The sequence below is a fragment of the Mobula birostris genome, chromosome 12 (assembly GCF_030028105.1).
Source record: "Mobula birostris isolate sMobBir1 chromosome 12, sMobBir1.hap1, whole genome shotgun sequence".
Taxonomy (NCBI): Eukaryota; Metazoa; Chordata; class Chondrichthyes; order Myliobatiformes; family Myliobatidae; genus Mobula; species Mobula birostris.
In genome coordinates this window covers 113395007-113413255 of record NC_092381.1, presented here as the reverse complement: position 1 = coordinate 113413255, position 18249 = coordinate 113395007, and the positions used below count along the sequence as shown (strand labels likewise).

Below are 18249 nucleotides of genomic sequence, written 5' to 3'. Positions count from 1 at the left end.
GAGAACAACCGAACTATGAATGTGGAGAAGACCAAGGAAATAATTGTGACCTCAGGAAAGGGCAGACAACCCATTCCCCCTGTGAATACACGGCTCCTCCGTAGAGAGAGTTAAGTGCACCAAGTTCCTGGGAGTTCACATGACAGATGACTTCACCTGGTCCCTCAATATCATCTCCCCAAACAAGGCGGTACAGTAGTGCCTACACCTTCCTGAGGAGAATGAGGCAAGCAAGGCTCTCCCCCACCCCACCCCGCCAATTTTAACTGAATTTTACAGGAGCACCATTGAGAGTGTCCTGACAAGCTGCATCTCCATCTGGTATGGGAGCAGCCGAGCATCGGACTATCCCTACAAAGGACTGTGAGAATGGCTGAGTGGATCACAGATATCTCCCGACCACTCATTGAGGACATTCATCAGGAGCGCTGTGTATGCAGGGCCCTTAGTAACATCAAGGATCGCACCTATCTGTCCTGTGGGAGCATTGCTTACTTTGATTGTCGAAAGTCACTTCTGTCATGATCGGTCAGTTTTAGAAATTGCAGCTGCTTTTCCCATTGGTTAGCTGCCTGTCAGTTTCAGATATCCTGGGTATAAAATAACACATGGAAGAGGCTTGCTCTCTCTTCCTTTGTTTAAGGCAAGCGGTGCACATAGCCACTGGGAAGGTAAGCTCTGCACGCGTTTTTAGCTAAGTGTGTTTCCTGAATACTCAGCTTTGTAGTTTCCATAATTTGGGGAACATTAATGTTTGGTCGAATTTTTAATTGTTTGTAAATAAATAATTAATATACTTTCTTTGTAGTCAGTGTTTTCTGGCTCACTCGCCAGACCTGTGAACCTGATTCAACATTACACCATTCATGTTCAGCACTCGCTTTGACTTTCTACCACCAGGCGGGAGACTTTATCCAAAGCATAAAGTCAGGATGTGAAAAAGCTTCTTCCCTCAGGACATTAAAGCTTCTGAACTCCCTGCCGCATCAAATTTGAAGTGTCATTGAATAATCGGTTCTGTACCCTATAATATTTAAATTATACACTTTACCTTGTTTACCTAACCCACCTGTAGATTTTAACCTTGCTTTCCTAAGTTATATGTGTAATCTGTGTACTACTGTGCTTTACACCGTGGTCTGGAGAAATGTCTCATTTGACGGTATACATGTATATAGTAAAATGACAATAAATTTGATTTGATTTGAAGTAGATATGGCTTTGAAGGAGATTATGGAGATACATTTCAGAGGAGAGACCATGAAGGGAAAAGGGAAATGCCGAGCGGATGAGATGCAGTCAGGCAGGAGTATGATACAAAAATTAAAATATCAGCACAGAAGACTTGGGCTGGATGGCCTGCTTCAGTGCTTTTAATGAATGCAATTGAACAAATTTCTATACTTACAAACACAGCCCCTTTCAACATATCAGGAACAGATATTGCCTCAAATCCCTGAAAAAAAAGTTACGGGAGAAGTATTAAATCTGTCAGCACAATTGTACAATATTCAGTCCAAGTTACCCACCCTGACTAGTGGGCATCATGTTACAGCAGTCAGTATAACACTTTATACAATGCCAGCGGTAAGATTGGGGTTCAATTCGTAAGGAGTTTGTATATTCTCCCCGTGACCACGTGGTACCCCCGGGGGCTCCAGTTTCCTCCTGCACCCAAAGACAGGTGGATCAGGGTTAGGCAGCTGTGAGCACCCTGAAGCATGGTTTCACTCACCCAGCATAATCCATGCTAATTTGATTTGGTGCATTTCACTGTATGCTTCGACGTACATGTGACAAAGCTAATCTTTTAAAATTGTCTTTAACACTGTCACAGACTACTTGGCCCAGAGCCTTCACTCAGTCCGGCCTCACAAGGTTCAGCTAAAACACTAAGCTTAACCAGGCCATCCGATTTCATTGGCACTTCATCCCCTCTATGTCCAAGCAATTCAAGTGTTCACTAGACCAGGGGTTTCCAGCCTGGGGCCCAGGGACCCCTCCGTTAATGGTAGAGGTCCATGGCATAAAAAAAAGCTTGTGAACCCCTGATCTCAACATTACTTAACTACTGTCAACCACCTGCATCAACCACTTTCTCAAACCCTATACTTACGCCCTGGCACGACAGCGTAGTGGTTAGCACAACACTTTACAGAACTGGCAACCCTGGTTCAATTCCCGCCACTGCCTTTAAGGCGTTTGTATCCTCTCCGGGTGCTCCAGTTTCTTCCAAGGATGTACTGGTTGGTAGGTTAATTGGTCATTGTAAATTGTCCCGTGATTAGGCTCGGGTTAAATAGGGGGATTGGTGGGCGGTGTGGCTCAAAGAGCTGGAAGGGCCAATTGTCTGCTGTATCTCAATCAATAAATAAAGGTGGTGGGGGAAGGGGAAGGGGAAGGAGTTAAAACTGGCAGGTGAGAGGTGAAACCAGGTTGGGGGCGGTTAGGGGAGGGAGGGTGGGTGAGGGAGAAGGGAATGAAGTGAGAAGATAGCAAGGGATATGAAGTGGGAGGAATCTGATAGGAGAGGATAGTGGACCATGAGGGAAAGGGAAGCTGGGGGGCCATCAAAGAGAGGCGATGGTTAGGTGAGGAGCAGTGTTAAGAATAGGGAATGGAAAAGGAGAGGAGGGGGAAGAGGGGAAAAACTACCTGAGGTTAGAGAAGTTGATGTTCATGCCATCGAGTTGGAGAATTAGCTAGGAAAGAAACCTAATAGAAGAATTGCAATTTTATGAAAAATAAACAAAAACTGCTGAAATCTGAAAGAAACTCAGATTTGGGAGTAGAGGGGCTGAGAACAGATGTGTGGAATAGCACAGACATGGTTGAGGGTTGCACAGGGGAAGTTATGGTTGAGGAAATGGGAAGACATTTCAGAAGCCATGTGGATAGCGTTGACTTCAGGGCAGATGGCGCCAAAGAACTTAGGAGGAAGGACTAAATAGAAGAGATTCTGCAGATGTTGGAAGTCTCAATAAAATGCTGGAGGAACTCAGCTGGTCAGGAAGTATCTATGGAAGAGAATAAACAGTCGACGTTTCAGGCCAAGACTCTTCATCAGGACAACAGTTTATTCCCCTGTATAGATGCTGCCTGACTTTCTGAATCCCTCCACCATTTTGTTCATGTTGCTGGGAGAAAGGACTTATCTATACAGGACACTGGATAGAAAGTGATGTGGTCAAGGCAGCTGTGAAGAAGTTGAGAAAGGCAAGAGTCAGAATGGACCATATGAAAGTGTGAGCAGTGTGGAAAACACGGCAGAAGTAATGATATCTGTGATGCTCGTCCGAGGCGCATCAAATGGCCCGAAGAAGGTAAGGAAGGAGAGCATTTTGGATTTTGTTCAAAAGAGCTCACCCTTTTGAGCAGCTTGCTCATTGTAAATTGGGCCAAAGCCTGCTGCAGTTCACTGCCTGGTCCTCGGAGGTAGTAGGATCGATGGCCAGAGACATGGGAGAGGCGCCTGGATCAAGATCAAATACAAAGAGTTAATGTTTAAACTCTAAACCAGCCTCCATTATCCAAGAAGCCATGGCATGGTCCAGCTGTTTTTTTTAATATAAACAATTGTTACTGGACCGGTTTGGAGAGACTGGGTTAGGGGAATACACCAAAGACCTTAAAATCCACTTTAGATTCTGTCTGAGTACCCTACAATCTCACGGCATGAGAATCAATTTCTCCTCCCAGTGAACAAAACTGTCCCCTCCCCTCTATTCCCCACTCTGACCTTTTACTTTTTCTCATCAGCCTATCACCTCCCCATGGGTCCCCTCCTCCTTCCCTTTCTCCCATTGTCCACTCCTCTCCCATCAGACTCTTTCCTCTCCAGCCCTTGGCCTTTCCCACCCTCCTGGCTTCACCTATCACCTTCCAGCTAGACTCCTTCCCTCTTCGAAGAAGGATCTCGGCCAGAAACGTCAACTGTGTACTCCTTTCCATAGATGCTGCTTGACCTGCTGAGTTCCTGCACCATTTTGTGTGTGTTACCTTTAAATTACAGCTGGGATGCTCAAGGAAGATTAGATTAGATTAGATTATGAGGACACACAGTCCTCTTTTATTGTCATTTAGTAATGCATGCATTAAGAAATGATACAATATTCCTCCGGTGTGATATCACAGAAACACAGGACAGACCAAGACTGAAAAACTAACAAAAACCACATAACATATAGTTATAACAGTGCAACAATACCATAACTTGATGAAGAACAGGCCATGGCACAGTAAAAAAGTTCAAAGTCTCTTGAAAGTCCCACATCTCACACAGACGGGAGAAGGAAGAAAACTCTCCCTGCCATGCCCGACCACAGTCTGACTCTGAGTCGTCCGAAAACTTCAAGCCTCCGATCAGCCCTCCGACACCAAGTACCAAGCACCATCTCTATCCGAATGCTTCAACCTCAGCCTTGGTCACCAGCAGCAGGCAAAGCCGGGGATTTTGGGGCCTTCCCTCCGGAGATTCTCGATCACACAGTAGCAGCAGCAGCGAACCGACATTTCAGAAATTTCTCCAGATGTTCATCTGTGCTTTCACGTCTGTCTCCATCAAATCAGAATTGTCCACGGCCCCTATTTAACAGATACGATATCATTTCACCGGAGAGCTGTGCGCGCTGCCATCTTCAATGCCATCTGCCATAAACATTGAGTTCTCTACCCAACTGATGGTGGGATCAATGGAAAATTTTAAAACCACCATTATTTTTATAAAAACAAAACACTGATGAGGCTGGAATCAGAAAATAATTATTGAAAATACTCAACATGTCTGGGTGGCAGGGTGGAGATACGTCTCTACCAAAGGTGTAAGGTGCTCCTGCCCTCTGCTACCCTATAGGTCACCTTTAGGCAAGGTGTAGCACCTGCTTAGCCGCGCACCCCCCTCCCCCCCCCTCCCCCCCCCCCCCCCCCCATGTCAGGGTCACGTGAAGCCATAGGAGCAGATCGTGGATGGTTGTATGATCAGCCGGTGCACATCACAAGTCCTGGTTATGTGACCACCGACACCAGGCAATCTCTGAAGAATATTGATAATGACAGGAGTCACCCATCTCATAAAGACACTGCCCAGAAGGCAGCAATGGCAAACCACTTCTGTAGAAAAATTTGCCAAGAACAATGATGGTCATGGAAAGACCATGATTGGGCGCATCATAAGACGCAGCCCATAATGAATGAATGGATTCAACATGTCAGCTAGCATCTGTGGAGAGAGGAAAAAGGTTGATGTTTCATCAAAACTGTTAAAGCTTTCTTTGGACAGGGGTTAAGAGAATATGGAATGTGGATGATGAATGGAGTCCAATGTCAACATAATTAGGCATAGAAAAGTACAGCACATAATCAAGCCGTTTGGCCCATCTAGTCTGTGCTGAACCATTTAATCTACCTACTGCCATCGACCGGCACCAGGTCCATCGCCCTCCATACCACTACCATCCATGTACCTATCCTAACTTTCCTTAAACATTGAAATTGACCTCCCATGCACCACTAGAATGCAGAACTGGGTTGTGTGAGAGAATACTTTTCTTCTACAACATATTTGAAACAAGAAATACTTCCATGGCAAATACTATACACAGTTTTCCAATATTTGGTGTCTATAATGTACTGCAACGAGCCCCAGAAACCCTAGAGTTGACACAGACAGACCAACAAAAAAGTCAAAAGTTCTTCTAACATTCATCAACTCTGTCCTGTCCATATCTAGACCCAGATTCGCTAAGTACTAATGTGAAGAACTTCCTGGTCAGAGTCCATCAACATTCAGATTCCCTTCCCTGTGAAGAACTTATTACAGCAAAGATACTAGCATGAATAGAAGATTGGGTGATTGGCAGGAGGCAAAGAGCAGGAATAAAAGGGGCCTTGTCTGGTTGACTGCCGATGACTAGTGGCATTGCAGGGATTGGTGTTGGGACCCCTTCTTTTCTTATGGTCTTCTTGTGATGGACTTTCATTGGACCAGGGAACAATGGTACCTCCTGGAATAAGCAGACAAACTGACGCACAGTGGGAGATCGTGCCATTTTATGCCTGCATCCAGTTAAAACATCTATACAAGTTTTTATAAGTATGATTGCTATTCCATTAGGAAAGAGGGCTGGTGAGTCACCGCTCTTGAAATTTGAGGTCCCATCATTGGCGGGGCAGGAGTTCAATTGTGGTGTTCAGTATCCTGTCATCAGTGAGGCAGGAGTTTGAGTGTGGAGTTTGGTGTCCCATCATCAGTGAGACAGGAGTACGAGTGTGAAGTTCAGGATCCCATTATTAGCATGCCTGGTACTCGAGTCTGGGGTTCAGTCTATCGTCATTGGTTAGTCCGGGGGTGGGGGGTTATGAGTCAACACTTAAGATCAAAGATCAAAACCTAAAAGTCAATTAGAAGTCCAGAAATCGAAGCTTGATAGTTGAAGACCAAAGACTGGAAACCTGTTCTGGGACTGAAGAACCGATGTGTGTTGGAAGGTGTGAGGGAGGAATATGGCTTGTCTTGCTGTTGTTCTGTTGCTTATTGTGTTCAGTGTAGTTCTGCTGAACACTGTGGGCATGCTATGTTGGTGCCAGAATGTGTGGTGATGTTTGCAGGCTGTCCCTAGCACCTCCTAGGGTGTGTTAATGCAAACTACATATTTTACTGTATGTTTCAATATATACTCAGCGTCCACTTTATTAGGTACCTCCTGCACAGAGTAAAGATCAAAGTTGAAAGTAAATTTATTATGAATGTACATATATGTCCCTGAAATTCAGTTTTTGTGGGCATACTCAAAAATTCATAATAGAATAATAACCACAAAAGAGTCAATGAAAGACCGCACCCCAAGTTGGGCGTTCAACCAGTGTGCAAAAGACAATGAACTGTTCAAGTACAAAAAGGAAGAAAAAATAATAATAAATAAACAATAAATATTTATTGTTACATACACTTGTTAGGGTGCATTCTCCAGATACCTTATAAGGTAACTGTAGCCTTCAGCCAGGAGCAGATGTCATCAGGTGATTCCCAACCTTCACCGAGTGTTTCGACCCTTAACCACGATACTCTCCAGTTGGTGGGCCGGCAGTGGTGGCCAAATCACTGCCCATCTGCTCCTGGCTTCCAGCTCCCCTCCTCTCGCCTGCTCCAAATCCAACAAGAGGCTCGTTCTGCCTCTTCCCCCATCCTACGAACTGCTTGTTTTTTGCTCCTTTCGTCCAGGCCCAGAGCTGACAACAACAGCCATGCTGATTTGGCTGGGAAACCTCTGCAGCCGATCTCCACAGGGAACAACCATGCCTGCCATCCCTTGTCTTTACACTCCTGCACTAAGGGCTGGTACCTCAAGGCCTTTCTCTCGTGGGCCTCTTCCCATCCCTCCTCCCACGGCACAGTCAGCTCAATCAGAATTATTTTCTTGTCTTCGGTTGACCACAGTACAATGTCCGGGCATAGGGTTGTGTGCACCACATCCGGGAACTGCAACTTCCTTCCTACATCGACCCTCATCTCCCAGGACCTGGCCGTTAGCAGCAGATTGGGCTTTGGTTGTTTGGTTACGAAAGGCCTGGCTCCCTCTTTGATGAAGGTGATGGCCTTCCTCAAATCTGTGCCAGCCGTCCTCTTCTTGCATCTCTCCCGCTCTAGTGTGTCAGCAAGAGCCAGAAGCACCTTATCATGGCGCCACCTATACCGTCCTTGAGTTCGAGCTGTTTTACACCCGGACAGTATACGAGCCAGTGACCCCTTTCGACCACAGAGCTTACAGAACATGAGGTGAAGACACCTTGAAAGTGAGTCCATAAAATGAACACTGAGTGTACATTCAAGATCTTTTGCTGCTGGAGCCCATCCACTTCAGGGTTCAATATGTTATGCATTCAGAGATACTCTTCTGCACACCACTTCAGTAACTCAACTAACCACATGTTACAATCGCCTCCCCGTCAGCTTGAACCAGTCTGGCCATTCTCTTCTGATCTCTGTCATTAACAAGGCATTTTTGCCCACAGAACTGCTGCTCACTGGATGTTTCTCTTTGGGGTTTTTTTTGCACCATTCTCTGTAAACATTAGAGACTGCTGTGTGAGAAAATCCCAGGAAATCAGCAGTTTCTGAGATACACAAACCACCCCATCTGGCACCAATAATCATTCTACTGTCAAGGTTACTTAGATCCCATTTCTTTCCTACTCTGATGTTTGACCTGAACAATGACTGAACCTCTTGACCACGTCTGCATTCTTTTATGACTGGCTGCCACACGATTGGCTGATTAATATTTGTATTAACAAGCGTACAAGTGTACCTAATAAAGTGGCCACTGAGCGAACATGTGATAAATAAATCTAAATTGGAAACTGGCCAGAAGCTCCTCTCACTCTGTGGAAAGCGGTTGTTTGTTAAAAAAAAAATCACTATGCCTGCAGTGAAAAAGGCTACCCAATCTCTCATAAGTCAGCTGTAACAAGAGTTTAAAGTATCACTGCCAGCCGCAGGACAGAAGGGGACGTGTGAGTGAGCAACAGAGCTGTCTGAGAGATAATGAATGTCTGTGAGCCACGGGGACTACCCCCCCCCCCGCTGTTCTGCAGTGGACAGGAAGAAAGAACCTCAAATAATACAGTACCTGCAAGGGGCAGAGTCGTATCCGGACAAGCACTTGTTCACACAGAGATTACCAGCTGGTTCAATACACGTTGAAACAGCTAACACTGCCATCACGCAGGGCACATAACTGAAAAGTGACGTTCATTGACGCGGGATATGGGCATCATTATTATGACTAGTATTTATTACTGATCTCAAATGCCTGAGATGTCAGCAGTGACAACTAAGAGCGATCAAGTTTCAAGACTGTTTAATGTCATTTCCACTACACAAGTGTACAGGAGAACGAAATAACCTTTACTCTAGATCTGATCAGCACATAAAAACACCATAAAATTTAAAAAAACAATTTTAAAAAGAACAATAAATATAAATACATATGATAGCTTAGATATAGATTGTTCCTTAAGTTTCTTATAGCCGGGGGAGGTAATGGCGACAAGCTCCAACTACCTATTAATGCTCCCAATGGTGTGCATCTCAAATAGCCTCTGACAACCAAGTCCAGCTCCCGGCCTTCACGTGTGGCTTAGCTACTGAGCCCAGTGGAACAGCTGCTACTGAGAGAAGGGGGAAAGGCAGGTTACTGGCACATTAAAACCAGTCACTTTGGGCAGATGGGGCTTATCAGATGTGGTCGGCAGCTCATCTAGAAGGAAAACTCTGATCTGAAACCCCTGCTGCCTTGCGGCTATACTCACTCAGGGGAAGACTTCAGGAGTAAACTCCTGAGGAACAAATTCAGAGCAGGAGTCCCTAAGGCAGCCCTACATTGAGTCCAATACTGACGAGCAACTTCCGTGATCCCTCTGGTGCCAAACTGCATCGGTCTCTCCCATTCCTTTGGGTTCATCAGATGCGTGGAGAAGGGGGACTTGCTACATAGGCAACAGCTTGCTCTCCATATTGTGCTGCCCTGGTTTGTGTAACTAGACAGCCAGGATGCAATATCCATGGCGACCCAGACTAACGGAGGCCTCGGAATACAGAGATTGATTGTATGCCCTAAAAGTGACACCAGGTACAGGCGTATGTATTCATAAGGTGGCTCTGACAGGAAATAATACAACAGTGGTAGTGGGCTGAGTTAGTGCGTGGAAGTCAAGAGAACTTCACACGGTGGAGTTACTACTGTGTGGGTTTGAAGTAACCCAAGAACAAGTCTAAAGGCGGCAAACTGGTTTCTTTCAGAAGACCTTCAAAGTACAAAGCTCAAAGTAGATTTATTATCTATGGCAGTGGTCCCCAACCACCAGGCCGCAAGGAAATGATATGATTTGGCGATATGAACCGATATGAGTCAGCTGCACCTTTCCTCATTCCCTGTCACGCCCACTGTTGAACTTGAACGCACCTGAGGTCCACAAGAATATTGTCAATATTAAACCGGTTCGCGGTGCGCAAAAGGTTGGGGACCCCTGATCTATGGAAGGTGTGTAAGGAGCACAGCCAGGACCACTTGCCTGGAAGTGCGGTGCCGATGCCATGGCACCACCAGCCGGCATATCAAAGCACATACATATCAACATATACAACATGGAGAATCGTCATCCTGTGGGCATTCACAGTAAATACAAGAAACACAATAGAATCAATGAAAGACCACACCCAACTGGATGGACAATGACCAATCTGCAAAAAAAACAAACTCCTGCAAATACAAAAAAAGGGAAAAAAATCATAATAATAAATAAGCAATAAATATCAAGAACGTTAGGTGAAGAGTCCTTAAGAGTGAGTCCAGTGGGAACAGTTCAATGATGGAGCAACTGATGTTGAGTGGAGTTATCCCCCTCTGGCGCAACAGCCTGATGACTGCAGGGTAATAACTGTTCCTGAACCTGGTGGTGTGGGACCTGAGGCTCATTGTGGTGAGTGAAGTTATCCACACTGGTTCAGGAGTCTGATGGTTGAGGGGTAATAACTGCTCCTGAACCTGGTGGTGTGGGACCTGAGGCTCATTGTGGGGAGTGAAGTTATCCACACTGGTTCAGGAGCCTGATGGTTGTGGGGTAATAACTGTTCCTGAACCTGGTGGTGTGGGACCTGAGGCCCATTGTGGTGAGTGAAGTTATCCACACTGGTTCAGGAGCCTGATGGTTGAGGGGTAATAACTGTTCCTGAACCTGGTGGTGTGGGACCTGAGGCTCATTGTGCTGAGTGAAGTTATCCACACTGGTTCAGGAGCCTGATGGTTGTGGGGTAATAACTGTTCCTGAACCTGGTGGTGTGGGACCTGAGGCTCATTGTGGTGTGTGAAGTTATCCACACTGGTTCAGGAGCCTGATGGTTGCGGGGTAATAACTGTTCCTGAACCTGGTGGTGTGGGACCTGAGGCTCATTGTGGGGAGTGAAGTTATCCACACTGGTTCAGGAGCCTGATGGTTGTGGGGTAATAACTGTTCCTGAACCTGGTGGTGTGGGACCTGAGGCTCATTGTGGTGAGTGAAGTTATCCACACTGGTTCAGGAGCCTGACGGTTGTGGGTAATAACTGTTCCTGAACCTGGTGGTGTGGGACCTGAGGCTCATTGTGGTGAGTGAAGTTATCCACACTGGTTCAGGAGTCTGATGGTTGAGGGGTAATAACTGCTCCTGAACCTGGTGGTGTGGGACCTGAGGCTCATTGTGGTGAGTGAAGTTATCCACACTGGTTCAGGAGTCTGATGGTTGAGGGGTAATAACTGCTCCTGAACCTGGTGGTGTGGGACCTGAGGCTCATTGTGGTGAGTGAAGTTATCCACACTGGTTCAGGAGTCTGATGGTTGAGGGGTAATAACTGTTCCTGAACCTGGTGGCGTGGGACCTGAGGCTCATTGTGGTGAGTGAAGTTATCCACACTGGTTCAGGAGTCTGATGGTTGAGGGGTAATAACTGTTCCTGAACCTGGTGGTGTGGGACCTGAGGCTCATTGTGGTGAGTGAAGTTATCCACACTGGTTCAGGAGCCTGATGGTTGTGGGGTAATAACTGCTCCTGAACCTGGTGGTGTGGGACCTGAGGCTCATTGTGGTGAGTGAAGTTATCCACACTGGTTCAGGAGCCTGATGGTTGAGGGGTAATAACTGTTCCTGAACCTGGTGGTGTGGGACCTGAGGCTCATTGTGGTGAGTGAAGTTACCCACACTGGTACAGGAGCCTGATGGTTGAGGGGTAATAACTGTTCCTGAACCTGGTGGTGTGGGACCTGAGGCTCATTGTGGTGAGTGAAGTTACCCACACTGGTTCAGGAGCCTGATGGTTGAGGGGTAATAACTGTTCCTGAACCTGGTGGTGTGGGACCTGAGGCTCATTGTGGTGAGTGAAGTTATCCACACTGATTCAGGAGCCTGATGGTTGTGGGGTAATAACTGTTCCTGAACCTGGTGGTGTGGGACCTGAGGCTCATTGTGGTGAGTGAAGTTATCCACACTGGTTCAGGAGCCTGATGGTTGAGGGGTAATAACTGTTCCTGAACCTGGTGGTGTGGCTCCTGAGGCTCTTGTACCTTCTTCCTCCAGCAAAAAGAGAGCATGTCTTGGGTGGTGGGGGGTTACTGATGATGGACGTTACTTTCCAACAACAGTGTCGATGTAATCAATGGTGGGAAGGGCTTTACCCATGATGGACTGAGCTGTATCCACTACTTTTTGTAGCTTTTCCATACAAGGGCATTGGTGTTTCCATACCAGCCTGTGATACAACCAGCCAATAAACTCTCCATCACATATAGAAGTTTGTCAAAGTTTCAGATGACCTGCCAAATCTTTGCAAACTTCTAAGTAGAGGCGCTGCCGTGCTTTCTTCAACTAATTAATTGAAGTAGTTGTTGTGACGAAAGTACACATAGACTAAGATATTGACTGTCCTGTGCTATCACCAGTGGGATCAGCAGTTGATCTGCCACCTGTCTTCAGGAGAGAGAGATAAGTAACACAATGGAGCAGCATTTGGAAATGTTAATGAAGAGACGGGACAGCTTAACGGAAGGAGACAGCGGTCTGGGAACTGTCAAGACAGGCTCCTCTTTGAACCCTGAACTGTTTGAAGTGATAGACAGGCGATAGCCCAGCAGGGAGATAAAAAGGGACAGGTTCGCTCAGGCAAAACACACACGACACCACCAGGTAACGAGACCCTGGAAGCGGTGCGCCTCCCACAAGTCGGTGGGAGTTTTGCAGGGCTGGTCGCGGGACCAAGCCATAGACGCACAGGGTGGAAGGGTACGATCGGCGGGAACCTGGTGTGTGTCCGCCCTTGCCTGGGTGCCAGGTTCACTGCAGAGAAACGATCGTATCTGAAAATGGAGGGGTCACAGTCGGTGACCTCAGAAGACATTACAAAGGGCTCGCCCGAAAGCTGACTGCGAAGAATATCGAAGGTCTGTGTGGAAGCCGTTTGAATATTCATTCACTTTTGCTCTCCCTCTCCTTCCCCCCCCTGTCCACAGCCACGGCAGTGATTACTGTGAACTGAACTGAACTCAATTGAACTGAACTTTGCATCACTTTGAAACTGGTCATTTACTCCTAGACGACGATAGAGTTTGATTGATCCTGTTATCCTAATTCTGTGTACATGTGTGTTTATCATTGCTGAACTGTTGCATTTATTATCCTTTTGATTAAGGTACTGTGTTGCTTATTTCTTTAATAAAACTTCCTTAGTTCCGGTAATCCAGACTCCAACTGAGTGATCCATTTCTGCTGGTTTGGCAACCCAGTTACAGGGTACGTAACATTGTAAACACAAGAGATTCTGCAGATAAAGGAAACCCTGAGCAGCACAAACAAAATTAACACTGTGGGCATCCTATGCTGGTGCTGGAATATGTGGCAATACTTATGGGCTGAACCCAACACATCCCTAGGTAATGCTCGTTGTTAATGCAAAGGCCACATTTCAATGTACGTGTGTTACATAAATGAATCAGAATTCGCTGGAGGAACTCAGCTAGTCAGGCAGTATCTATGGAGAGGAATAAACAGTTGATGTTTCAGGCCAAGACCCTTCATGAGGATTGGAAATGAAGGGGGAAGGAGACAGAATAAGACTGTGGCGGGAAGGAGGAGGAGTACAAGCTGGCAGGTTATTAGTGAGACCAGGTTGGGGAAAGGTGGTGAGTGGGGGAGTGTGACTGATGTGAGAAGCTGGGAGGGTTAGATGGAAGAGGTAAAGTGCTGGAGAGGACAGTGGACCATGGAAGAAAGGGAAAGAGGAGGGGATCCAGAACGAGGTGATGGGCAGGGGAGAAGAGAAGGGTGGGAAGGTAACCATAATAGGAAATGAAAAACGAGAGGAAGGGAGGGGGTTGAAATTATCTGAAGGTAGATAAATCGATATCCATGCCATGAGATCGGAGGCTACCCTGGAGTATGAGGATTGTTCTTCGAACTGAAGAGCAGCCTCCTAGAGGAACCAGTGGAGCAACTGTCAGAATTGGAATTGGTAGTTGAAATGAAATGAGTAACCATTTGGAGATCCTGCCTTTTGCTGCAGACAGAGCAAAGGTGTTCGACAAAGCATCCCCCCCCCCAATCTGTGTCAGGTCTCACTAATTTAGAAGTCTGCACTGGGAACACCAGATACAATAGATGCCCCTGAAAGACTTGCAGGTGAATTGTCGCTTCACCTGGAAGAACTGTCTGGAGCCCTGAATGGTGATCAGAGAACCAGTTAGCTTTTCATAACAATGAATTAGAATCAGGTTTGCAACTTACTGCAACTTTCCTGTGCAGTGGCTCCTCCATACCAGTTAAAATGCTCTCAACAGTACATCTGCACAAGTTTGCGAATGCCTTTAGTGACATTCCAAGTCTCCTCAAACTCCTAATGAAATATAGCCGCTGTCGTGCCCACTTTGTAATTGCCGAGGATAGAACTTCAAAGATATTGACACCCAGGAACGTGAAGCTGCTCACCCTCTCCACTGCTGATTCCTCAGCGGGGCTGGAGTATGTCCCCTCACTTTCCCCTTCCTGAAGTCACAATTCCTTGGTCTTGGTCCAAAGTGCTAGTTTCATTGCCCGGACTCTCAATAACGGCATTACAATTCCACATTTTGTATTCCCCAGTGCTCCTGTGGGATCTGAACTGGCTCCCCTGGATTCTTGGCCCAAGCCGCTAGATTACCGATTCAATACCAACAACTGTGCTAGTGCCGGTGAAAAACTCAATTGGGACTAATGCAAGACTAAATTAATGTCTGCCTGATAGAATTAAATCAGACGGAATTAATGGATTCTCTAAAGCCCATTCACATTTGATACACGGGTACTTGAAGTGAGGAACTTAGACAACAGTCAATAAGAGAAAGAAACCAGAATTATTTGCCCCACCCCTTTCCTACTCCTGCCAATTTACACCTCACGTCTGGCAACATTTACATCCCCTCAATGCAAATCAATGTGACCGAAGTAGATAATGACAAGAGGAACTTTGCCTTTTGTAAGACTGCTGTGTGCAGATGCCCAGAAATGGAATAGACTTCAGCAAGTGGTAGATACAGCTCAGTCCATCACAGGAAAAGCTCTCCCCACCATTGAGCACCTTGACATGAAGCATTGTCGCGAGAAAGCAGCGTCCATCATCAAGGAGCCACATCCATCCAGGCCAAGCTCCCTTCTCACTGCTGCCATCGGGAAGGAGGTACTTGGATGGTATATTTTACATATATTTATGTATTTTATGTACAGTACTGTGCAAAATTCTTAGGCATTGCAGATATATCACAAGACAAGACAAAGGAGTAGAAGTGGGCCATTCAGCCCATCGAGTCTGCACATATATCGATGTACCCAAGACCTTTGCACAGTGCTGTACAGGAGCCTCAGGTCCCACACCACCAGGTTCAGGAACAGTTATTACCCCTCAACCATCAGGCTCCTGAACCAGTGTGGATAACTTCACTCACCACAATGAGCCTCAGGTCCCACACCACCAGGTTCAGGAACAGTTATTACCCCTCAACCATCAGGCTCCTGAACCAGTGTGGATAACTTCACTCACCACAATGAGCCTCAGGTCCCACACCACCAGGTTCAGGAACAGTTATTACCCGACAACCATCAGGCTCCTGAACCAGTGTGGATAACTTCACTCACCACAATGAGCCTCAGGTCCCACACCACCAGGTTCAGGAACAGTTATCACCCCACAACCATCAGGCTCCTGAACCAGTGTGGATAACTTCACTCACCACAATGAGCCTCAGGTCCCACACCACCAGGTTCAGGAACAGTTATTACCCCTCAACCATCAGGCTCCGGAACAAACGTGGACAACTCTGAACCTATTCCAAAACCTAAAGACACACTTGCATGGAGTCCACAACAGAGTAAATCACAGTAAACCCTGAGGAAACAATCCAGAGCTGGAGTCCCCAAGGGAATCCTATGCTGACTGGCGACTCCTGCAATGCTGCTGGTGCCAAACTACATCGGTCTCTGCCATACCTTAGGGGTCATCAGATAAGTGAAGAGGGGGAGCTACACTGGCAACAGCTCGCTCTCCACGTTGTACTGGATAGGCTCGCGTACCTAGACTGTTAGGATGAAACACCCTTGGAGGGCCTCCCCTTCCTCTTAATATTATTTGACTTTTTGCATTTGCAGTTTGTCTTCTTTTGCACATTGTTTGTCAGGCTTTCTTTGTGTGCAGCATTTCATTGAATCTACTGCATTGCTTTTTTTCTACTGTGACTGCTTATAAGGAAATTAATCTCAGGCTAGTGTACTTACTTAGATAGTAAATTTCCTTTCTACTTTGCTACATTTATAACAGTGGTCACACATCATGTGGTATTCAAAAGAGAGTCTTGTATTGCAAGACCATACAGTATAGAAGCAGAATTAGACCATTTGGCCCATCGTGTCTGTTCTGCCATTTCATCATGGTTGATCCACTTTCCCTCTCAGCCCCAATCTCCTGCCCTCTCCCCATATCCCTTGCCCTGATTAATCAAGAATCCATCAACCTCTGCCTTAAATGTACCCAATGACTCGGCCTCCACAGCCGCCTGTGACAATGAATTCCACACATTCACCACTCCCTGGCTAAAATAATTTTATTGCCTTTTAGCGTGCCCCTTACAAGAGGGAAGGAGGAATGCTTACGGGAAAAGGGAAGCTTATTGAAAACGATGCAGGTGGATCAATGTAGTGGGTCCAATGGACCAACAATTTTACAAATGTTATCCTTTACAAATCCCTCTATGGTCTTGGACCATAATATATAGAAGCAGAATTAGGCCATTTGGCCCATCGAGTCTGCTCTAACATCATGGCTGATTTATTATCCCTCTCAACCCCACCCTCCTGCCTTCTCCACGCAACCTCTGGCACCCTGACTGATCAAGAACCCATCACCCTCTACTTTAAATATACCCAATGACTTGGCCTCCACGGCTGCCTGTAGCAATGAATTCCACAGATTCACCACCTTTGCCTTGTCCCTCCCCACCTCTGTAATCACTCTGGTCAATGCTATGAGATTTTTGCAATCCGCCAATTCTGGGTCCCTAATCATCCCCCAAAACTCCGCCATGGATGGTCACAAGCCCGGAGGTGAAAGGAGGAGGGTTGACCATGGGGCTAGCAACCCCATCCCATAAAACCTAGTGCTAAAGAAACACCAACAGAAGCTCCAAAAACCTCATCCATGGATCTCCAATCAGCTACACCTTGGACAGTGGACTGGCGAGCTGCTGTAGGTGCCCTATGCCCCAGCAGGGGTGATGGGCTTAAGAAGAATCGTCATCCCCAAATTTAGTCATTCCATTACAGTTGGCTATGCTATCACTGCCTGGATCACAATTCGTGGAATTCCTTCCCTAAAGCTCTCCACCTCTCTGCCTGGTTTAAACTGAGTCCCGTTGTTCACAAGACTGCTGGAGGTCCGGCAGCCTGTCCTGGGGTTGTGTGTGGGGGTGGGAGGAAAGGAAAGGGCTTATATTTTTGCTGCTGTTGTTTTGTTGCTTTTTGAGTTCTGTGTTGTTCTGCTGAAGACGGTGGACGTGCTATGTTGCTATTGGAATGTGTGGCAACAATTGTGGGCTGCTGCCAGCACATCTTTAACACAAACAACACATTTCACTGCATGTTTCATGTGCATATGATAAATAAATGAATCAGAATGTGAAAATGTACTTTTAATCAGGCTTAAATTTTGTCTGACAATGCTGCCCCTACAGGACATTTTCCCCAGGGAAAAGTATAGTGGTTAGTCTAACACTATTACAGTCCCAACAACCCAGGTTTATCTTCCATTGCTGTCTGTAAGGAGTTTATACGTTCTCCCCATAACTGTGTAGGTTTCCTCCGGGTGCTCCTGCTTCCACCCACATTTCAAAGGTTTCCAGGCTTCTAAGGATTAATAAATTATGCTAGGTTGGTGCCAGAATCATGGTGAAACTTGTGGGCTACCTCCAGCATATTCTCGTACTGTGTTGGTTGTTAACACAGACAACACATTTCACTGTATGCTTCAACATACATATGACAAATAAAAAACTAGTCTTTAAAAGATCTTTTAATATCAGAGAATGCATCCAGTACACAACCTGAAATTCTTACTCTTCAGACACCCACCCCGAAGAATGGACTACAGTAAAACATTAGAGCCCCAAAGCCCCCTCTTCCCCCTCCCAAGCTAATGCAGCAGCAAA

At 46.3% G+C, this 18249-nt stretch overlaps 1 protein-coding gene across 5 annotated transcripts in view; it reads right to left on the bottom strand.

The window, feature by feature from the left end:
• Window positions 1–18249, bottom strand: part of sars2 (seryl-tRNA synthetase 2, mitochondrial) — a 124919-nt gene that overhangs the window by 75564 nt on the left and 31106 nt on the right. For all 5 annotated transcript variants that reach the window (XR_011888095.1, XR_011888096.1, XM_072274512.1 and 2 more), the window contains exons 7-8: window positions 3367–3472; window positions 1409–1456 (exon numbers count right to left, since the gene is read on the bottom strand). Coding sequence is in view for 3 of the 5 variants with exons in the window: in XM_072274512.1 (XP_072130613.1) it covers window positions 1409–1456; window positions 3367–3472 (154 nt within the window). In the remaining 2 variants the exon portion in view is untranslated. The remainder of the gene's footprint in view (window positions 1–1408; window positions 1457–3366; window positions 3473–18249) is intronic.